The sequence below is a fragment of the Heterocephalus glaber genome, unplaced genomic scaffold (assembly GCF_053883595.1).
Source record: "Heterocephalus glaber isolate CG9 unplaced genomic scaffold, H.glaber_assembly_v1.0 deba00001463, whole genome shotgun sequence".
NCBI lineage: Eukaryota > Metazoa > Chordata > Mammalia > Rodentia > Bathyergidae > Heterocephalus > Heterocephalus glaber.
In genome coordinates, this window is record NW_028258310.1 from 1542945 (window position 1) to 1566806 (window position 23862).

Sequence of the window (23862 nt, forward strand, 5' to 3'; positions counted from 1 at the left end):
AGATAAGATTTTCCTACTGCTTAGATTTGTAACCAAGAGCTAAGAGCAACAGGTGCTGCACGTGTAACAATGTCACACTCCTGCATCTATCTCCTCCCCTTCCTGAAGTCCTCGTCCATAGATAACTTCTCAGATGTCTTTGGGATGATGCACAAACCTTTTCCATCTCGAGGTGGGGCTCCCTTCGCTTTAAAACTATCCACTGGTGCCTTTGTATCTGTTTCCAAAGTGATGCTTATTTGTATCTCAGACTTGAACTTGGTGTATTTATTACTCAGCAACTGGTGCCACTTTGGTGCCTAGAGGACAACAAAAATGCAACACCTTAATAGTAGGGAAAAAAGTATTGGAAATGTTCAAGATTCTAAATACATTTCCTGTAGTTTCTTAGCATTTTTCTCCTCTTTAAAAGAAAAGGTGTTTTTTTTTAACCCACATTTTCTACCAAAGAAATTAATACTACTTAGGAACCCATCAACTGAATTTCCCTTTGAAGAAGCTACTTTGAAGCTTAGATTCTTGCTTCTCTCCCGCAGAGGACTGTAATATTGATTATGCCCAAGGCAGGCTGTAAAAAGTTAACCTCACAATTGGCTTGGTTATAGAAGTGAATCTGGCCTAAGCCTACCTGCAGAGCTCAGAGTAGCTTGCAACCAAATTCCGTTCCCGCAACTAAATCCTTCAGACTAGGACAATGTTCTAATTTTAATCATATATTTTGTCTATTCTGTTCCTAATTTGAAAATGCTTTGTCTTGTCCTTATGAGCCTTGTTTACATTAATTTCCACAGAAACCTCACAGTGCCTTTATCTCAACTGATTGCCAATAAAAGTGCCTGGGACTGGCTAGCGCCTTTGTTGGTTGCACCGGCGTGGGTTGTCCTAACACCCCACTTTCTCTCTCTTCTGTTTCTTAGTGTGTTTTTCTCTCAGGACTGTGTCGCACACTGGGTGGGGGGCGACTAGAGACTTACTGCAGGAGTCTCTGGCACTCTCCTGTTTAAACAGGCAAAATACTAAGTGAAAGAAAACACAAAACATATTTCTTTCTATCTTTATACCTTTGTATCTCCAATCTCATCTCAACTGTTTAAACCATCAACTTTCTGTTTTTCTAACTTATGCTGTTTCCTAACTTATACTTTTCTTTTTGCCACATTTCTGTTTTGTTCTGCCTGTACCAAATAAAGAAAAAAAAATCTTACTATTAAAAAAACTTACAGGGTCTGGGATTTAGCTCATTGGCACCACACCTGCCTGGCAAGTGCAAGGTCCTGAGTTCAATTCCCAGTACAAAAAAAAAAACAAAAAACCTTACAAATACCAAGGTGCAGCACTAGAATTTTGGCTTATGAACTACGTTCTTGAGTGATAAAACAAAGGCCTTCTATAGAATAAAGTATCCTAAATTACCCAAGTATTCCCTTTAGAGTAGCCTCAGAAATTCTAATACCCAGGTGAGCCTGCAAACAATCACACGGCCCAGGAAATGTGTGCAATTGATACAGCAATCACTATTCACCAAGGGACCGTTCAACACTTGGAAACAACATTCTTACTCTGACCACGGCTACACAAAGATACAGTACCTGATGATCAAAAGCAGAAACTATTGTTTTATTTTCAAATTATGTTTGATAAGTAAAACAGGATTAATGAGGCCATGAGCATTTCTTTAAAAAACTACAAATTCAAAATGAAAAATATAATCTATTGTATTTATTATGATAAATATTTTCTAATTTTTTTTGGTACCGGGTATCAAACTCAGGACCTTGCACTTGCGAGGCAGAAGGCGGCACCACTGAGCTAAATCTTAGCCCCTGATATTTTCTAATTTTAAACATAAACCTAGCCAGGGATGGTGGCATTTGCCTGTAATCCTAGCACTTGGGAAGTTGAGGCAGTAGGATAGCCATTAGTTCATTAGGCCAGCCAGAACTACACAGTGAGATGCTATCTCAAATAAACAAAAAATACAAACCTGAAAAATAGATTTTTAACTAAGTAGTTATATAAGTAGTTACAGATTTTATGTTTTTCTGTAACACAATTCAGAAAAATAAAACTAGAATTTTCTGTTTATAGAGAATGAATTTAAACTTCAAGAATTCTACTAGCCAAATTATCTGCTAGAAAACAAAGAAAAGCAAAACAGCATTTGGTTTTCCAAAAAATAAATTTTGAACCATTTCTCCTGAACTTTGATCACAAATATGGTTACAAACTGTCCTGGAAAACTACACAAAGGAATGAGGAATATCAAGAACACTCGCAGGCAAATCTCATCCCTTAGCCACACCCCTCCTCAGAGGAGTTACTTCTCCACAGCACAGTGACTGCAGAAGTGCCCTCCAGACACCTGCACAATGCAGGAGATGCTGGGCAAGGGAAACACCCAGGACTCAACCAGGGTTTAGGGTCTAAGGCCAAAGAAGAAGGGAAAGGCCTGAGAACAGACAGGTAATGAGTACCCAAGGATGGGGGGAAAACAAGTCCTCTTTTAAAGCATTCAAGAACTTTAGTTCCTTTTGAATGATTCCAATTTTGGGCCAATTTATTTGCAAATATCATTGCTATCAGCAATAAAAAATGTTAAAGAACAGATAAATTAGATTTCTATCAAGCAAAACAAGATTCAAGAATGGTGGGGGGGATAAAGGATTTTTTTTTTTTTGCAATACAGGGGATTGAACTGAAGGCCTTCACACTGAGCTTATACCCTTATTCCTTTTTATTTTGAGACAAGGTCTTGCTAGGTTGGCAAGGCTGGGCTCAAACTTACAATCTTCCTGCATTAGCCTGGGATTACAGGCACGAGACACCATGCCCAACTACTTTTTCAAATTTTTACTTCTTTTAAGAAAAGGAACTGTGATCAAATAAAGACATTAAGAAAAACTAAAAGATTTCTAAAGTCAATCACATACAAAAAGGTTGGAAAATACTTAAAAAGACATAAGAAGCATGTTCAATAATAAAAAGTACTAACATGGGAATCGGGACCCTGAGTTCTTTTCTTTGGGGAAAGAAGGTACTAAATAATAAGTAATACTAAGTGTAATACTAAATGTATTTTAGTAAGTTCACTTACTCTAACTTAGAGCAAGTTACTTGAGCTGTCAGGACTCAGGTTCCGCATCTATAATATAGGGGAAATAACACCAATACTATAGGGTTATTCTGATGTTTAAATGAGTTATTGCTGTGAAGTACTATGAAAATTTCCTAGGGCCGGGGATTTAGCTCAGTGGTTTCGCCACCTGCTGTGAAAGCGCAAGGACCCGAGTTCAATCCCCAGTACCAAAAAAAAAAAAAAAAAAAAAAGAAAGAAAATTTCCTGGCACATTAAAAAATACTGAGTAATATGATTATTAAAATATAATGAGAAAGGTAAGAATTACGTATTTATAGCAGCCTGAAAGAGAAGCGACCAATAAAGAAGCTAATGTAAACTGATAAACTAACTGAAACAGTATTTTATAATAATCAGCAACTCCTTCCTGTAAAATAATCTGCAAGGACTAGGAAGCAAACTAGGAGGTTATTATGACAGCCAAAATAAGAATCAACTGTGGCTTGGTCACAGCAGTGAAAATGCAAAATAGTAGATCAAGAGGGAAAAACAAACTGTAATGGGTGACTACAAAGGAGGGAATAAGAAAGTGTGGAGGAAGACTCTTTGATATTTTTAATTCATATATAACTGGAAGGAGAGTGGTGAACATTCACTAAAGCAGGGAGCACCAGAGGACCAGCTATGAAAGGAAAGCTCAGGAGCTGATAACATTAAGCTCAAGGCAATTTTAATACAGGCTTGGGCTCAGAGACAAGTTTCTTTGAGAGAGACAGTTCAAAGGAATGATTAAAAAGTTAAGACTTTTCTAAAGCACAGTCATAAACTAAAACATAAGAGGTATCATACTATATCATACTATATTAGAACCCATGATCTATATCATTATATAAGAATTGTCATACTACATCAGAACCATGATCCATGTAAGGCCCAGTATTTCATGTTCTTCCCACTAATCTAGTACCTACTAAAAGTAGTGATCATCAACAAAATATCAAAATACCTGCTTTGTTTCTTGGGCAGTTCTCAAGTCCAGAACAATATAACCTACAGTTTCCTTGGCTGAAGATACAGGATCCAAGGCAAAACACTGGAGTTTGATAGGAGTACGCTGTAGTCTGTAACATAACAGTTTATATGATAAATTTTTTCTTATATTGAACTGACTTTCTATTATCCTTGACAAAATTGCCCATTATTATCCTGATAATTATAATTTTGTTGGGTCAAGAAATCTCAGAGTTTCTAAAAAGACTCAATTACCAAGAACACGATTATATTTACTTATCTATATGCTAATATCATTGCTATCAGCAATAAAAACATGTCAAAATCTTAGTGTTTCATCTAAGAGGCCAATCTAGGTCAATGTTTCTTAAACTTTTACAATGTACAGAGCCATCTGAAAGCCAAGAATTATCATGGGTCTTCATGATTGACTTTATTTTTCTTAAATCATACTGTTACATAAAAAAATAAATACACATATATGTTTATAGGTATTCATAGCTATAAAAACAATAAACTAAGGATTTAAACACCATGAAATCAAACTACTAAAATTTAAATTACTAAATCACTACTAATTCATGACAATGTTCTGTAAAATGATATTGACTAGCATAACCTGGGCTCTTTTTGTTCAGAAACTATTGAGCTGAATAGACTTTATCATCAATTTTACCTAGTGCAACTATTTAATTGCATTTAACACAAAATTTTAAATTTTAAATTCAATTTATCTGTGTTTTTTCAGCCTTTTAAATTCAATTTATCTGTGTTTTTCAGCCTACTTTTAAATTCAATTTATCTGTGTTTTTTCAGCCTACAGTAATGAAAGTATACCACTTAGCACTAACACAACTGCAACATAACTACAAATGCAGGTCCTGACACTGCACAGCAGGACTCGATCTAAGTATATATTCCAGATACCACTGAGAGGGCACACAACATTTTGATATTCTCTAAGAATTTCATATCCCTTTAAATAAATCCATGGACTCATCCAGCAAAAGAAGCAAATAAATTTCTCCCTGAGTTCCTTCCTCTGTTAGCTTTCTATTTTAATTTGATTTAGTATTGAGAAACAGCAAGCACTGAAGTGATTATGTTTTCCAGGAGATACACATTTTTTTATTTTTTTATTTTTGGTACTAGGGATTGAACTCTGGTCCTTGTGCTTGGGAAGCAGGCAGCAGAACCACTGAGCTAAATCCCCGGCCCTCACTTTCAATCCTTTAATAAAAACACTGCTGTTCTTAACTGTTTCTGGTTATAGAGTTCATAAAAAATAAGATGCTGCAACTTTAAGTCCATCTTTAATACAGAATTAACTAGAAAGAGTCTCATATGATTTTTTCATTGGATACTGCTATAATTCCTTAGCAAGCCAACTAAATATATAATGATTACTATAAATAACGATGAATTCCAACCACTATTTGGAAAGCATCATCAATGTACTTTCAGAATATCTGTTGTCTCACACATTAGCCAAAACAATAAAAGAAAGTTTAACGAAGTGGTTGAAAGCTTTTAAACTTGCCCTTGAGATAGACTGGCTGGGATCTACCACCACCATCTAATGAACAGACTTAGCACAAGTCACTAGGTTACTTAATGTCTGGGGACTGTTTCCTCATCTCTAATAGTGGAGAAATCAGCTGACTTCACATGGTTGTTCTGATGTTTAAACGAGTACGATGACTAAAAATTTCCTAGAACATTAAAAGACACTAAAAATTTTGATTATTGCTATAATGTAATGAGGTAATATTTGTAAAAGCCTAAAAAAGAGACCAATAAAGGTGGCTATCTAAATTTAAAACAGTAGTCACCTGTGCTGATGCAGTGCTTTCCTATCAATTTCCCAGGCTAACTCGGTCGCAAATTCTGGCTGGTTAGTATGGTCCACGGGATCAGTAGCCAACTGTTCTCCATCGAACTTTGCTTCTACTATAAGCATGTGCTTTGGACGTTTAGGGAAATGGCGACCTGAAGAAACAAGACTCTACAGATTAACTGCAATGTACAAAAATCGAATAGGATCATTTAGCAGGTATCTTAAAAACCAATACATGTTAAGAGCAGCTGACTTATCATACATTGCAGAAACTAATGCATACACATTCAGTTTTATCATTCATAAAAACCAAGAATCAAATTAAAAGTTATAATTTATAAGTCCGTGCCTCTCAAGTATGAATGTCCACACTAATCCTCTGGGGAATCCTGTTAAAATGTGGATTTTGGTCCAGTCAATCTATCATAAGCCCAAGGCCTTGCATTCCTAAAAGATCTTAGGTAATGTCAATGCTCCTCTTCTTGGCTCATAATTTTAAGTAGTAAAGATCTCAATAACATCTGAAATTAAAGAGTTAAAAATGTATTCACACCAATATATTCCAAGTATTGACACCATGATTGAATTTTAGCTACTGTTTGTCTTTTTTCATGTGTGGTGACGGGGACTGAACCAAAGGTCTACGAGGAGCTACATCCTTACACCTTTTTTATTTTGAGACAGGGTCTCAGTCTCTAAGTTGCCCTTATTTTGAGACAGGATCTGGTTAAATTGCACAAACTGACCTCAAACTTGTGATCCTCCTGCCTTAGCTTCCCTAGCCACTGGGGTTGCAGGTAAGGGTCACCACTCCTGATGATTAACCAATGTTAAGTAAATAAATCCCTGTTACTACTCATACTGAATCCAGGTTCTCTTCCCCATACACTGCTACTAAACTGAGCTTGAGAACAGCATTCTATTTAGGACTATGATGTGTGATCAAAGACTACGGGATGAATGTTCAAACTATAAAGAATTTATTATAGTAAGAGACACATTGCCATCAATCCCCCTCAAAATACTTCCCCTCACTTTAAACACTTATCGTTCTTGCCACTTTTTGAAGCAATTCTGGAAGTCTTTCACGAGGGTCTAGCTGCACAGTTGTGGCCACCTCAAAGTTCTGAATAGATCGAAACATTATCTTTCTTCATCATTTTTGACTTTGGGGAAGAATCAGAAGTCACAGCACAAGATCCAGTGGTGGATAAAGACACATTGACAAGCCTGCCTTTCTGCAGGACAGCACTTGGCAGGAGCATTCACCCTATTTTTGATCAAACTTCATAAGACACTCATGAATGGAAACTTCAAGAACTGCTTCAAAGAGTGACAAAAATAATGGGATGTGTTTGAAGCAAGGTGGAGTATTCTGAGAGGAGATTAAAGGCAATGTGTCTTTTACTTTAATACTGAATTTAAGTGTTCACCATGTGTTTTGATCATATTATATATATGCTATGAACTTGTTTCTTAGAATACTAATTCTAAACTCTTTGGCTTTCAAATTCTTCTAGAGCCTATTCACTCAAGTTATACAATAGTGGTAAATATTCGCCTTCCTCTACTCTGGTCATCTTATTGCTTTCTTCCATGTTCCTGCCAACATACTCAGTCCCGGGTTGGCCTGGCTATGCAGTCAGCTGAAGCTTACATACTATTCTAGACACTTCAATCACTATACCACCCCACCTCCAAATCTATATTTAATTCAGATCACAGGTTTTTAATATATCATTTCTCAACATATTTGGGATCCTGCACATTAATTTGATCTCTAAGTACACAGATCTTTACATCCTCAAATGGAAAGTTTTATATGACATTTGTTTTCCTCACAGCATAAGGCAGTTATACCTCTAATTGTTAACCAAATTATAAGACGATTTTAGTCCTATGTTTTTAAACAGTAGTTTAACAATACTGTCCCAATTATTGCTTCTGATCAGTCTCTTATTCCAAACTTCAAAACTTAAGTTTACACCATTTCTTTCCTCTCGTCCCCCTACAGTACCAGGCCTCCACAAAATAACCACCCATGGGGGAAACAAAAATCCAACCAGGCCTCCTGGCCAGCTCTCAAGATGACTCCCTATCAGGTTATTACAACCTGTCCCCAGTCTACCTATCAATTCCTATGCCCTCCACTTTCTCTCCACCATTCAAGCAACATTTGTTGAATGAATTCAAGCAAGGCAAAATACACCTTGCTTTTCCCTAAGTTAAGTGGTCTTTGCTCTTCCCTTCCTTTCTTTACCTGACACTACCCAAATAAATATCATCTCCTCTGGTAAGCCTTCCTGGGCTTCCCCAGATAGAGGTAGTCATTCCCTTTTCCACACACTAATGAATTATTCACACATTCTCCATTGCCAATACCCTTAGCATTAGTGCCAGACTTTCAGTGAGTCTCCAATAAACAATGACATTTACTCATCACAACTTTAAGGAACATATAATACACTCTCTCCACAATGACAGCCCGCTAAGCCCCCCTCCATCAAGACTTTCAGAGCGAACGCCTCTGTAACCCTTCTGAAACGGTAGGAACAATGTATTCGAGTCGATGGCAAAGTTCTTATAAAGGGCATTGCCTGGAGACTGCTGAACAGAACGTGCTTTCTGGGAACGCTTTCAGCACACACATAAAAGCCACATGCTGCTTCTGCTGCAAATCGTTTTTTTCTGCATTCTCCGCGGCTTTGGCTAGTCATGCTAAATATCACTTATTCCGAACAGCGCTCACACTCCCTGCTGAGACTGAAATCAATTGCCTAGCAGACCTCGCTGCGTACTGTGTCCAAGAAGTCTTTGGGAACTCAGCGGAAATTTGACAGGGTTCTGGGGTGAACACAGCCTCGGTCCCCCGCGACTTTCTCACTGAGGAAGCGGCGGCTGCGAAGCCCGGAGTGAGGCCGCTCTCACCTTCCAGGATGGACACGACGACGAGCAGCTGGTCGGACTTGGAGACCATGGTGGGGCCGGCGGGGCTGCGGGAAGAGGGTGCGGTGAGCCGGGTTCCGGGATCCAGGACCCGCCACCGCTCCGGGCCGCACGCCCGGCCGAGACTCCACAAAAACCGCTCTACAGCCCGGCCTGCCCGGCCGCAGATGGAGGCGAGCCCGCCACTCCGGGACCTTTTGCCGCCAGTGCAGCCGCTTTTCAAACGCCCAGGCAGCCGCCCCCGACGCCACCGCGCCCCTCTTCCGCGTAGCAACCAGGCCCGGGAGCCGGGCGCCTGAGGGCACGCTGGAGGACAAAGAGTGATAGAGAGCAGGGCAGTCGAGGATAGAACGCCCCTCGGCCCGCTTCACCTCCCCCCTTTCACGCTCCCTTCCAGGGCCCTGGGGAGAAGACTGGTTCGTTACTTTACAGCGCTCCCTGCCAGCTGGATGGGGAAAGGCAGACCTTAAGGAGCAGTGGCCGCGCAGGCGCACTACTGCTGTCCACGTTTCCGGCTGCTGCGTGTGGAGTGTGAGGGTTAGCGTATTCTCTTTTATGCCCCACCATCACCTGAGAAATATAGCAATGGGTTTTTTAACTAGCTTTTTCCAGGCACGTAGTGTAAATATTGCTTAAAAATTTAATCACAGAAAACTGGTTTGAGTACATAACTCTGAAATTGCTTAATAGTCCTTGCGCGCCCCCTCCCGCACCGACTGGGAGAGCAAGGATCGAGAATTCGGTGATCGCTGTGGCTGACTGACACTCTCCCAGCGCCCTGGGATCGGACGCGCCCTGAAGCCATGTGTGGTCCCGGGCGGAAGTTACGGGGTCGCTGCTGCTCTGACTCCCGAAGTAGCGAAGCTGCAGGTAAAAAGTAAGGCGTCGAAACACTGGCAGCCCGCATTTTCCCTTTAAGATCGGCTAAGATTTTATTTTAGGGAAGGTTAGAAACCTTTTGAAGATTATTTAGCTTAAAACCTAAAAAAATAAATCGGTTGGAGCGGTTATGGGTATTTTAAACATAAAATGTTGGAATAATTCTGCTTTGAAAAACAGTAATTCACAACCAGTGACGGAAAAGACAAAGTGAGTTGGGATATCACCTAAGTCCACTGCTTTTTTGGTCTGTAAACATAGAAGTTGTTGTTTTGAAAACAAATAACATAATCTCTCTGGCCCTCTTTGTTATTTTCTTCTTATTATTCTCCTTTTTGTTCTTTGTGCTCAAAACAAGAGGAGGAGCATGTGAAGATTGGCATATATTAACATCTAAAACCCTTTCAGGGGCCCTCGGTTTCTCCGGAAATGTACTGTAATATTATTCAATATAAAATCAATGTAATGATCTACAATGCTTTGTGTTCGCCATTGAACAGTGTATTCTTTTGTGAAAGATATCAAAAATACTTACATAGAAAAATAAAATCAACCTCCAAATACTCAGAACCCAGCTTCACTACATCAAGACCAATCATCTTCATCTGTTGCGTTATTTTGAAGAAAATCTCTAACATCACTATTTCCTTTGATGTGTACCTCTGAAAGACAAAAATATTTTCAATAATCTTTTAACCACTGTTCTGATAACTGAAAAATTAACAATAATTCCTTAATACCATTAAATATATACTGTTCAAATTTCTCTGATTGCCTATGATTTTTTTTTTCACTTTTACTGTTCAGATCAAGATTAGAACAAATTCCAAAACAGTGCTTTTGGCTGGCATATCTCATTTCTTTTTATAAGTACCCATTCTTACTTCTTACTCCCTGAAATTCTTTATTGAAGAATCTGGTCCTGTATGTGGTAGAGTTTAATGTACCCTAAATTTTGTTGTTATAATACCAATGTTATTGAACCTATCTTCTGTTGATCTAATAAATATGTTCATATCGACAAAATTTAAAAATCAGGAAGCAAGTCAACAACCACCAAAATAAAAAGTACCTAGCAGTAACCTATAGACAAGGGAACCCCAAGCAATGAGATTAAATATCTCCATTGGAAAGAACCCAAGAGATTAAGGTTTAGCACCTTCCTTTGTTATTTACATACTTGGTTGCCTTAGACAAATCACTTTACCTTTTTCAGCCTCATTTTCAACTATAAAATAATTGCTTACATGATTTCTTAGTTTAAAGTTTAAATGGAGTGTCATTTATTCATTATCTTTTTATATGAATATCTCAGACCTGAAGTAGTAGCTATAAATGAACCAGGAGCCTCCATCTTATTAGTTTGCTTTAAATTATCCAGAAAGGTATAGCCTAGATTATAAACCATTGCTTCATGCCAGAGAATAATCTCAAGTCATTAAAATTAACTAAAATGGTAGAGGGCTTGTCTAGTAGGTGTGGGGCCCTAGGTTTGATTTCCAGCATGGGGGCCAGGGGGCTTTTACATATAGTAAAATTTTGACATAGTTCTGTTTATCAGAATTTCCCAAACATTATTTCTAAAATCACTTTATCAACAGGACACTGGAAGGTAGACTTTTGGAGTTAGAAAAGGGGGGTTAGGGGGAGGAAAGGGAGAGAAGGGTCAAGATACATTATATTCATGTATTATCAGGTACCAATTTCCCAAAACAAACCCCAGTATTCTGACTACTAATATACACTAATAAGTAAATAAAATCACCTCATCAGAGCTGTTGAAAAGTCATCAACTTAGTTTGCATGGTGTTTTGTTAGAGACTGTACAGAATTAATGATGTGAAATTTCCTATCTAGAAATGAAATTATAATTCCATCACCATCTATATCTGTTGTCTTGAAATCTAATTTCCTCTCATATGTTATATTAAACAGCAGTAATTTCAGTTCTAACATAAATGATCACATTTTAGCTTAAATTCATGAGGGAAAATTTTATTATACATTTATGAAGTACCAATTACTGTTTGCAAATAATAAGCAAACACTAATGACACAAAATATGCAAATAGATACTGGACAATGCAAGATTCATTGCGCTATACACACATAAGCATGCAAATTCAAACTGACAGGTACTGAATCCACTTGTCACCCTAATAGCTAACTGTATTAATAGCTTTCTATTTCTCTTTCTACCAAAAAACTTCAAAACAAAATAAAAGATTTTGGTTGAAGTCTTTCTCTTTCTGTAGCTGTTTCACATTTTGGAAAACATTTTACTTTGATGTATTTCTCTATTTTTTCTTTCCAACAACATCTGTGGCCCACGGCACAAGAGATCATGGGCTGTGTACTCCTTCTGCCTTTTCCCCTATACATACAGACTCACACATATATGCATATAGTGAAATTTAAGCAAAGCTCTAGGACTAATGAAATTGGGATATTTACTGAATAACTGCTATTTATAAAAGCATGGTGCCAGACCCTGACCTTCAACAAGTGCTTAGAAAATAGTCTCCATTTAAAAGAGGAAATAAGAGTGAAAGCTGTTAGTATTCATCACTTACTTCCAAGATGACTTGGTCCTTTCAATCTAGGATCTGATATAATTAAACTTGGCAAACAGACTCAGTAGCATCCAAAACAGTGAAATACCTAGGAATCAATCTAACAAAGGAAGGAAAAGACAGCTACATTGAAAACTACAGTTCTCTGAAAAAGGAAGTTGAAGAGGATACCAGAAAATGGAAAGAAATCCTTTGTTCTTAGATAGAAAGGACCAATATAGTGACAATGGCCATACTTCCAAAACTGTTATAAAGATTTAATGTGGGGCCAGGGATTTAGCTCAGTAGTTTCACTGCCTGCCTCACAAGCGCAAGGTCCTGACTTTGGTCCCCGGTACAAAAAAAAAAAAAAAAAAAGATTTAATGCAATCTCGATCAAAATTCCAACAGCATATCTCAGAATTAGAAAAAGCAATCTTAAAATTCATTTGGAAGAAGAGACCTAGAATAACAAAGGCAATTCTGGGCAACAAAGGTCAGGCAGGCAGTATCACTATCCTCGACTAAATTATACTACAAAGCTACTGTGATAAGTACACAAAGAACAGACCTGAGGATCAATGGAACAGACTAGAGGATGCAGAAACAACTCCAGACAGACTCAGCCACCTTATCTTTGACAAAGGAGCCAAACACCTTCACTGGAAGAAAGCCTCTAATAAATGATGCTGGAAAAACTGGCCTTCCACATGCCGAAGATTGACACTAGACCCATATCTTTCACCATGAATTAACCTAAAATGGAAATGGATCAAAGATCTAAATTTTTTTTTGGTACTGAGGATCGAACTCGGGACCTCGCGCTTGCAAAGGAGGTGGCGGAACCACTAAGCTAAATCCTTGGCCCCAAAGATCTAAATATCAAAATGGAAACACTAAATCTGCTGGAAGAGAGAATAGGTAGAATGCTTGAGGACATAGAAGTAGGCAAAGACTTAATGAACAAAACCCAAACTGCGTGGGAAATACTGCAAAGAATCAACAACTGGAACCACATCTTATTAAAAAGCTTTTTTTGTACAGCAAAAGAAGCCAACAGAGCGAAGAGGCAACCCACAGCATAGGAAAATTTTTTTTACCAGCTATTCAGATAAAGGACTATTATCTAGAATATATAAAGAATTCAAAAAAATCAGACCCTCCCTAAATTTAAAGACCCAGTCCAAAAATGGGCATCTGAAATGAAAAGACACTTTTCAGATGAAGAAGTAGAAATAGTAAATAAATATATGAAAAATGTTCAACATCATTGGTCATTCATGAAATGCAAATTAAAACAATGCTGAGATTCCATTTCCAGAAAGAATGGCTGCTATCAAGAAATCAATAACAAATGCTGGCAGGGCTGTGGGGAAAAAGGAAGCCTTCTCCACTGTTGGTGGGAATGTAGACTGGTGCAACCACTGTGGAAATCAGTGTGAAGATTTCTCAAAAAACTAAAACTAGAGGTTCCATTTGACCCAGCTATACCTCTTCTTGGTATCTTTCTGAAAGAATTAAAAGCATCATGCCATAGTGATATATGCACATCCATGTTTATAGCAGCACAGTTTGTAATAGCTAAATCTTGGAAATAGCCCAAATGACCATCAACAGATGAGTGGATAAAGAAGATATGGTTTTTTAATACAATGGAGTACTACTCTGCCATAAAGAAGGATGAGCTTCAGACATTTATAGCTAAATGGATAGACCATGAGACCATACTCCTAAGTGAAATAAATCGGACACATGTTAAAATACCGCATTGTTTCTCTGGTGTAAGAACCCAAAAGTGAAAATAAGGACTGAAGTGTATAATAGATGTTCAGAAATGGGAAGAAAGTGTTCAAATGGGAAGGGGAACAAGGGAGGAGGGAGGGACAAAGGAAGGAAGGGACAAGAAAAAAGTGAAAATAGAAGGAAAAAATGGAAACAAAGCTTTTGTACATGGGGGGAGGGGGATTGAGGGGAGAAAGGGATAAAAAAATTATTTAAAAAGTAACTAAGCAGTTCATTTGGGTGCTTTTAATCCTTTGAGGAAGGGCCATTAATATCTATTGTAAGAAAGATAGTATAGCCCAGTATCAAAAAAAGTCATAACATACAGTACTTGGATTATTATCTCTTTTTTTTGATACCGGGGATTAAACTCAGAACCTTGCGCTTTCGAGGCAGGTCCCTGAGTGCAGAGGATAGGCAGAGCAGGGGCTGCTTCAAGAACTGTGACAAAGAGCTGCAGGCCAACAGAAAATACTGTTCAATTTTGCTTTGCAAAGACTATGCCACTGCTAGGGTGACCACATTCTAGAGGCAGCAGGGTTCTTCTGTTTTGTTTTGGTTTGTTTGCTTGTTTGGTCAGTTTTGAGAGGGCTTCTCTTTTGGAGAAGAAGATAGAACTAGAATGCCGGAATAAAAGGCTCACCACTGTAACACTGACACCGAGAAACATTATGTGACGTTGTGGGACTTTGATTCACCTACTGGATAATGTTTGATGTGCATCATTTTTTTCTTGACTAAAAAGCTTCCTTTTCACACACTGAAGCTGATAGTGGAGGAAGAAATAGTGCCAGCCTGCTCAGCTATGTAGTGGAGAAATTCCATAGGCTTCTGGGTGAGTGTTTTAGTCCACAGAAATCCGAACCCACAGAATAGTAACACAGAATCTTCTGTTACTACCAAGATATATCTGGCACAGGATTCTAATTGATGCTAATATTACAAGTACACTTGAGGGGTACAAAATGAACTGTTCTCTGTTTTGTAAACACCTAAGTGACAATGAACAGTGTACTGTACCTCCTTTGATTTCAAATGAAGGTTCTAAATACATTCATGGCCTGGGTGCAGGGCAGAGAAAAGCCTCCCTCAACTTCTTACACATTGCCCTAAGCTAGCACAAGGAGCTCCCCTGGTCCCCATTCACAAGGGATAGAGCAAAGTTAATATTCCTTGGTGATTACAGAAACTACAAAACTGTTCTTCCTGGATTATGGCATGTGTTTCTGCTGCCAACATAATACTTTGTATTTGCATAAGTGTGTACATTTCCAAGCAGGTTCTAGCAAGCAATAACAGTTTAATAGGCTGTTGAATAGAAACTTGATCTGCTGCCTTGCTGTTGTTACTTATGACCCCAGAAATGGTAATAAGATGCCATGTCCCCCTCATTCTAAAAAGTATGTGAGGAAATGGAAACTCAGATCCTTCTCCCAGGCTTGGTAAGAAGTAACTACACTGACTTTGCTATGCATAACCATCAGTCCAGCACCTACCTAACCTTACATTCATACATGATGAGCTGAAGAGTGGTGAGTGATAAACTTGAGACTCTTTCTGTTTAGAAGGTGGAAGTGCTTCCCCTCCTCATCCTAAACCAAATAAAAGCGAGTGGGTCTAAGGGACCTTTCAGAAATGGATGGACTTTCTGACCTGCAGCTCACCATGGACACTTGCGTAGGAAGAGAGAAACAAGTTGTGTGTGTGTGTGTGTGTGTGTGAAAGAGAGAGAGAGTTGTTGATTTATTAGCAACCTGAATCCATTTTTTTCTTATTGCAAAAATGTGTTATCTTTCTATAGATGCAAAGAATATAATGCCAGTTCCTTTGACTGAGAAATGTTGGTGTCCAAGAAAACAAGGTATCAGTGAAGAAATTATAGCAGCAAAATGCTGAAGGGTGCAAAGTACAAGACAGAAACAGATGTGTCTCAGGAACAGTGAAGTAGGGGTCAGAGATGACCAAGTGAGGTGGATCTTTCGGGGTAGAATATATGGCTTTGGGAAGCCCTTCCCTAGTATCATACTAGAAATAACTCCCACCATTTGTCCCATGAAAGACTCTGCTTTACTTGAGAGCCACTCAGAGGCATCAAAGACTGAATAATCTTAAATAGAGAGCAAGAAAAACAGTTAAGACTACATGCATCTGCTAAGTCAAGGACATTTAGTCTTCCTCCATATCTGCTCCCAACTCATAGGAGAAGGCTACCAAAGAGAAGAGGCAGTGAAAACATTGATCCCACTCCCTCCCCAATCCAAGTCCCTTAGGTGGAAACTATTCTGGAATTAAGGAAATGCAAGATGATATTTCAGGTAGATATGAAGTAGAATTTTAAATCATTAAATTGGACTGAACTGACATTTTAAAGCAGAAAATGATCAGAAACCTGTGGAATCTAACCAAACTATTATTAAGGGATGGAAAAGTGAGATACAGTGGAACATATTTGAAAGCAACAATTGGAGTAAAATGGAAAGCTTTTCATATTTGTATCTGACACAAGTTTAGATTGTTGAATAAATACTGATCCTCTTGATTTTTCCAGCAACTCTGTGAAGAGTAAAGTGGGGCCTTACCTTTTAACACATGAGAAAAGCTGAAACTGGATAACTTGAACAACTTAGTAACAGGGAGTGCTCAGGGATCCTGAGTTCTTGTCTTATGCTACCCTAGTGATTCTCAAATTGGGGTTCACATTTGCCCTGAGAATACAGAGCTGCACCAGGAAGCTCGAGTAGAAACAGAGCACACCATGCTATGGAGAAGCAATAGTAATCCATGGTGAGAAATTAAAGCATGGTTTCTATTTAAGACAAATGTGAAACTATACAGATAAAAACATTCGCATAATTTTAAAAATATACAATAACTTAGGGAAAAAAGTGAGGACTACATTTTAGCTTTCACCCTACCCAAACCCTGTCCGTGTTAATCTTCTACTCTTAAGTGGTCACTTTGTGGGCCTTTGAGAAGATCATCACTTATATTCCTAACCCAGGTTCACATTGAAAACCATTCGGAATAGTGAAAGGGGGGAAATATTATGCCTAAAGAGAAGTAAGGTCCTATTTCAACAAAATACTCCATGAAGTTTGAGAACATTTAAGGTATTAGCCTAATTATATGTTGAAATCATGATAATGTCAATGTAGTACATGAAATTCTTAGGAAGGTTCATTTGGACATTATAGTTATTGCAGACATACTTGGTTTGATGTTTAACTGAGAAATTCCCTTGTAATTGTTGCTTGTGATTATAAAATGTTAGTTGTGGTCTATAAATTTTTACAGCTCTGAATTGCTTATTCTATTATAAAAACAGTGAATGTTCCAAATAAGAATTGGCAAAAGCAGTAATAACTTTTTGTCTAGAATCTTCAATATTGACATTATTGGCTTATCTAATATTAACTAGAAACATGTAATATTCCAAAAATTGGTAAATATAAATTATAGTAAGTTATAAAATTTGTCTATTTTGTTCATTACCATATACTTAGTGCCTAGAGGTATCTTAAAAATTTTGTAGTGATGACTACTTTATTGTTGTCCAATAAATAAAAAAGATAAATTTATAAAATTGTTAGCATTATATCTACAGCAGTGATAGACAGGAATGGAAATGTATCTCTTTTTGTGTGTGGTACTAAAGATTGAAACCAGAGCCTTGCACATGCCAGGCAAATGTTCTACCACTGAACTCTTTCCCTAGTTCGTTTTATTTTGTTTTTTGAGACCAGGTCTTCCTAAGTTCCCCAGACTGGCCTTGAACTTGTGTTCCTCTTGCCGCATTCTCTAGCTGGAATTACAGTTGTGCACCACCACTCCTAGCTACAAATATAATTCTTATCTGGGTAGAGAAATACATAAGTATAGATCAAAAAAAGTCACTGTGAGGGGCCAGGGTTTTAGCTCAATGGTTCTGCTGCTTGCCTTGCAAGTGCAAGGTCCCAAATTTAAAAAAAAAAAAAAAGTCACTGTGAGATTACATTGTTCAAACTGCACATGAGAAAATCACCATCCATTCTCTGATACACTGACAAAAACAATCTATTTTATTTTAGAAACTTTTAATATAAAAATAAGTTATTTATTGGACTAGAAGAGAAGAGAAAGTTTTATAATGATGTTTTGGGAAAAGGCTTAAAGGTTAAAATGACTGCAAACATGAAGCTTTCAAGGTTGTCAGGAAAGAAGATGAGCACAGTATGTTACCTGTGTAAAGTACTGTGTCTCTTATCAAGTATTAAGACAAAGAGGAACAGTGAAGAAAAGAAAGGAAAGGGAAAGAGACGTAATACTAAACTTGTGTGTTATATCATTGTTCTCACTGGTAATTCTACAATATGCCTGACAATCAAAGATTACTTCTTCTTTTTTTTTTTTTTTTGGTACCAGGGATTGAACTAGGGTCCTTGCACTTGCGCAGCAGGCAACGAAACCACTGAACTAAAATCTCTGGCCCAAGATTACTTTTTTGGAAAGTGAGAGGTGAATTTGAAGAAAACAAGCAAGAAGGCAGAAAAGCAAGAAAGAAGAAAGGAAGGAAGGAAAGGAGGGAGACAGGGAGGGAGGGAGAGAACAAAGGAAAGGAAGAATATTGGCCTAGACTTCTAGAAATCAAACCAATTCCCATAAATGCAATGAAAAACTTTTCATAAATGTTTTTCAGAAGCATGCATTTTGTCAGTTTCAATAATTCTTATTTACATATTTTCATTAAATAAAGATATGGAGTATCATAAATTTGTCTGCCATCCATGCAGTATTAACACACTAGTTTCTGTTATTTCAAGGAATATGAACATACCAAAATGATTTCTATTCAGCTGGGCCAATTCAAAATGATATTACCTGTTTGTTATTTTCCTGTTGAACATTTTAGCACTGTTTAGAGACAGTGCATCCCAAATCCTTTTTGAAATTAACTTGTCATTATATTGCCAGCACAAGTGCCAATGAAAAGCAATAAACTGATTAAGTTCCATGAGAAGGGGATCTTGTTTGTTTTACTCTCTATCCCCAGGGCCTAAAATAGTGTTTGGCATACGATAGGCATTCAATATATTTGTTGAGTGAGTAGAAAAGCAGTAATGCGGTTAAGCCTGTAAATAGACTCTAAACCTAATCTGACAAGATATATTTATATAATATCTTCTATTGTAAATTTATCAAAATAGTAAACAATGTTTGAAATAGTTATTTCTTAAAAATAAAATGTTATAGTATTATTTTGTTATATTTAGATAATAGCTTTCTTCTTTTGTCAAACTTCTAGGTTTCAATTTTTTGAATGTAGGAATCAGAAGTTTTCAAGGACTTTCTCCTGTTTCTTAAATGAACCAATATAGAACTATCAGGCATCATAAGATTCCCAAGAGTTTCTTCAAATTTCAAATACCAAAATCCACATAGCTGTTTATCTTGAAAAATTTACCTTTGAATTTACACAAAGGAATTGAAAAAATTTATCAAATACCTATTTAAAGTAGTTTTACTGGTGTGTGTGTTTTTTTTTTAAGTAAGCTGTAACTTTTAGGAAAGCTGAGCAGACTTACCAGGGCTTGAGTTTACTTCCATTTAAAAAGCATTAAATGATATAACAAATACATCTCAATGGACCCAATTATAATTCAATCCAAACTTACCACTTCTAAGAATAGAGCTTAGGGAGCACTCATTTTACACACCTCATCAGGTTTCTTTTCTTGTCCTTTCCCTTAAAGTGTTTTTGCCTAGATCAATTAGCTTTCTCTGTGCCCAGCCTGGTTCTCATGAGTATGGGTCCCTAATGTTATCATTTTGATATGAAAAGGTAGAACTTCATAGCAGTTGTTGTATTCATTAACTTCAAATCCATTTAAATCAAGCATACTTTAATCTGATACCAGTAATGAGACAAAATTATTCAGTACAGTTTTCCTCTCCCCACCTACTCTTTAAATAAGTCAATTATGGCCATTCTGAAAGATAATAACGCATCTAAATATGTTATTTATTTCAGTCAAAATGTCACTCATTGGAATATTTTGTTTATAAGCTCTTCCCCCCAAAACAAAGTCTCCCAATGTTTTAAATTTTTGAAAGTAGAACACAAATCAGCTCGGAGTATTCATTTGGACCTTATCAGACCTTAAAGAATAATTTAATGCATTTTTTCCTTAAGAGCTTTCTCTGTTGATGTAGCAATTTCTTTTTATTGTGTCAACAAAATAGAAATCAATTTAAATCTAGATGATCAATATTCAGCTAGCTACAATATTTTATTTTCTCTATAACCACATGCTATTATAATATGTAAGAATATATGAACCTAGCAAATTAAATATAAGTAAATAATTAAGACGGATGGCAAAGTGCCTATGCTTCTGCAGTCTGCAAAATAAATACTGCTGAGTATTGGGAATAAAGTGGAAACTCCAAAATAAGCATGTTTGAAGGGCAGAAGATTTTCCAACACAATGTAACACAGGTGTTCCACAATTATTTTATTTAAGTAATCTTAAATAAAAACATGTACTGTCAATGAAGTTACATTTCTTCCAGGAAATAATTATATGATGAAAAAAGAGAAGAGTCATGTGATGCCCCTGCCTCTGTTCCCCATCACCCCCTCGGCCCCACACCCTGAAGGCACAGATTTCCCAAACACAGGAGTCACAAGACATTTTAACAAATAGAGACAATTTCACATCTGTTTGAAAAAGAACCCATCTTTATTTTTATGGTTTTATTTCTATGTTGTATTCTTATAATTTTAATATTGTCTTTTAAATATTTCAATATATTTAAAGGAAGGAATATTCTGAAAAGATAGCACTTTTAAAAACACACAGGTTATTTTATGGTTATACTATAAAGAGTTATTGTAATCTCCCCCAATGTAATTCTTCAGCTTGATGATGTGATACATAAATTATTCATAAAGAAATGTATTTTAATCACTTTTTATCAGCATTGATATTTTAAGATTAGATCCCAAGGACATTACAGATAAAACTTAGGGTAAACAATCCTATTACTGAGATATGCTTTAAGATCATTGACATTTGTGATTACTAAAAGCCTTCATATGTTATAACTTTACCACATTACTGTATTGAATTTAATGGAAACTTTTAGAATTATTTAAGATGCTATTTGAAGCAATTAACTTAAATCGATAGTTACACAGACTAAAGTAACTCTCTTACCCTATGCATTCCAACCTACTAAGTGAAACTCAGTTCACACAAAAACTATGGTGTGATAAGACAATGAACTTATATTTGGAAGAATAGTTCAATATTCGCTGTATTGTCATTATAACTGTACTTGCAGCTGCAAGAAATGGGAAACTTTAACTCAACTGGCTTGTGAGACAAGTAAATGTTCCCCCCATGTACCTTAGAAGTGGGAAATTTTTAAAGTTGGTGCAGTCCTTGTAATTCCTTCCTTTGTGCCCTTTTCTCTGAGTTGCTTCATTCTTGGGCCTGCTTCCTCACTGGGGAGGTACTCTCCCAAGTCCTGGCTTCACAAGAGTACACAATACAGAGAAAGACAGCATATCTCTTTTGAGCACTGTTTCCTCACACCAAGGGGATTTCTTTCCAAGCAGCCAGAGTCCCGCTGACTCACACTAGCCAACAGGCTCATTTCTGAACTAGTCTTGTGGCACGGGGAATGCCAGTGCCAACTTGCCCAGGCCCAGCTCCTACAAAGTTCACTGTGGCAGGGTTAAGATTACTCTTAAATCACCCAGGCCTCGCTCTGAAGTTGGAGAGGAGGTCATCTTTCTCTGCGAGTACAGGGGGTGTGGAGACAGGAAGAAAGGGGACAGAGAGGAAGGCCTAGGGCAGAATGGAAGCTGGGCTGCATTCACAATGTTCAGCATGATTTAGTAAAACTTTGTTATTAGTAGTAGCCTATAATGTTGATCTGAATATTCAACAAAATATTACAGAGCAATAACTAGCAAAGTGAAGTGTATCAGAAGCATCTGTGCATATTTTATTCACATGCAATTCTCCTTCCCATTTGGATTTGCACCTGTTTGAGGTTCACACTCTTCCTGTATTAATAGTTAGTTATTCTTAGAAACCTTGTTGGATCCTTCAGGAATGATGGAGTTAAAATGATTGCGAACTATTACCAAAAAAACCACAAAAATCCAGAAAAAACCCTTACAATGAGAGGCTATAAAGGAATAAAATAATGTATGTGGAGATTGATATTTCATCCTGTCAGCATTTTTTCACTTGATGTTTTGGTTTCAAAAATTCTGTGATACAAGTTATTATTTTTTAATCACTTTAAGAAAAAAATTAGCTAACTTGATGCTAAGGAAATCAACCAAACCTATTGTGTTTTATTGACCCTGAATCACACCTCAGATGGGTGCTCTTGCTAGCAATGGCTTAAGCCTAACTGAAACACCAGTTATGCTATGCTTTTCTTAGCTGAAAGCAAAAGAAATCTCTTTAAAAAAAAAAAAAAGCCCTGACCTACAGTGGGCTTCACTTTAGGTAGTAAGGACTTCATCTTGGAAATATTAAAATACGACATTTTGTTTTACATGAACTCTATTTTCAACTTTAATATTTTTTTTTCAAATGTCAAAATACAAAGAACATATGGAAAATTAGGAACATGTAGAAAAGCAGAAAGAATACAATTTTAAATGCTCATGCCCCAGATAAAGAACAATTAATAGCATGATAGGATAGTCTTCCAATTACGTATGAATCAATTGTATATGTATGTGATCATGGCTTGCGGGATAATACTTAGAGTGGTTGGTCAGGGAAGTAACCAGAAGTGTCACTGCTTTACGGAGTGTCCATTAGTGGATATCTTAAGTCAGTAAGACCAATATTTCTGCTTATTTTATGTGGTGGTACTTCTAAAACTTCACATCCCTTGTTGACTAACTTTATGATTTTTACCATATCTGTCTATTCCCTATGTGTCATTAGTGTTGCTCCTTGAGCTGACTGACTTTATTTTTCCTTCAATAGTGGGGGTTGAATCCAGAGCCTTACGCATGCTACCAGTAGTTCTACAACTGAGCTACATCCCCATTCTTTTTTAAAAATTTATTTTGATACAGGATATTGATAAATGGTACAAGCTGGGTTCAAACGTGCAATCCTCCAGCCTCAGCCTCCTGAATAGTTGGGATTATAGGGATGCACCACCGCATCTAGCCTGGCTCACTTTTTATACATACCGTATGTTAAATTTTTTAAAAAAACATATTGCAGGCCAGGGATTTAGCTCAGTGGTTCCACCGCCTGCCTCACAAGCGCAAGGTCCCGAGTTCGATACCCAGTACCAAAAAAAATTTACTATTTTAATTGGAAAACTATCACCCCAAATGGAAATGCAAGGTAGCTTCATGAAATCAATAAAAATAAACATATAATAAAAAACCAAAACTGTAATTAGAGTTAGATGCTTTTGCTTATCACAGACTCTAAGCCTGAGACCTATTTTCTGTTTAAGAAAAAAGCTTTGAAGGGTGAGTAGAGAGGAATTAACAAGTGTTAAAAGCATTACTGACAAAACATAGAATGTCTGATGAAGGACTTCCTCAGACTGCAAGGAAATTAAATCACTTTCACTATGTTATTCAATGTTATTTATATCACCTAACTTCCTGTCCAGTGGTACACGCCCCTCTGTAGCAAACACAGTACTACAGGAAGCTGTAGGCATTCATTTGATTGTCTGCCTCTCCGAATTACAGATTTGGACCCCCCCCCCCTTATGTACGGGGAGAGGGTGTAGCCCTCAGA

At 37.2% G+C, this 23862-nt stretch overlaps 2 protein-coding genes across 5 annotated transcripts in view; one reads left to right on the plus strand and one right to left on the minus strand.

Moving 5' to 3' along the window:
• The window catches only part of Cep120 (centrosomal protein 120), a 67302-nt gene extending 58304 nt beyond the window's left edge, over window positions 1–8998 (minus strand). The window contains exons 1-4 of one of the 3 annotated variants that reach the window (XM_004854478.4): window positions 8853–8998; window positions 5920–6076; window positions 4083–4197; window positions 158–299 (exon numbers count right to left, since the gene is read on the minus strand). In XM_004854478.4, coding sequence (XP_004854535.1) covers window positions 158–299; window positions 4083–4197; window positions 5920–6076; window positions 8853–8901 — 463 coding nt within the window. In that variant the 5' untranslated portion in view covers window positions 8902–8998. Of the gene's footprint in view, window positions 1–157; window positions 300–4082; window positions 4198–5919; window positions 6077–8852 lie in introns of those variants that run through there. The other 2 variants (XM_087180519.1, XM_087180520.1) reach the window with 2 other exon arrangements.
• LOC106010154 (uncharacterized) lies at window positions 7907–15945 on the plus strand. 2 transcript variants are annotated; one of them, XM_087180527.1, is made up of 2 exons: window positions 7907–9740; window positions 15885–15945. In XM_087180527.1, the coding sequence occupies exon 1, from the start codon at window positions 8861–8863 to the stop codon at window positions 9167–9169; it is 309 nt and encodes a 102-aa protein (XP_087036653.1). In that variant the 5' UTR covers window positions 7907–8860; the 3' UTR covers window positions 9170–9740; window positions 15885–15945. The 2 variants fall into 2 exon arrangements, with proteins under 2 accessions (XP_087036653.1, XP_087036654.1); XM_087180528.1 differs by lacking the exon at window positions 15885–15945 and adding an exon at window positions 10108–10515.
• The last annotated feature ends 7917 nt before the right edge of the window (window positions 15946–23862 follow it).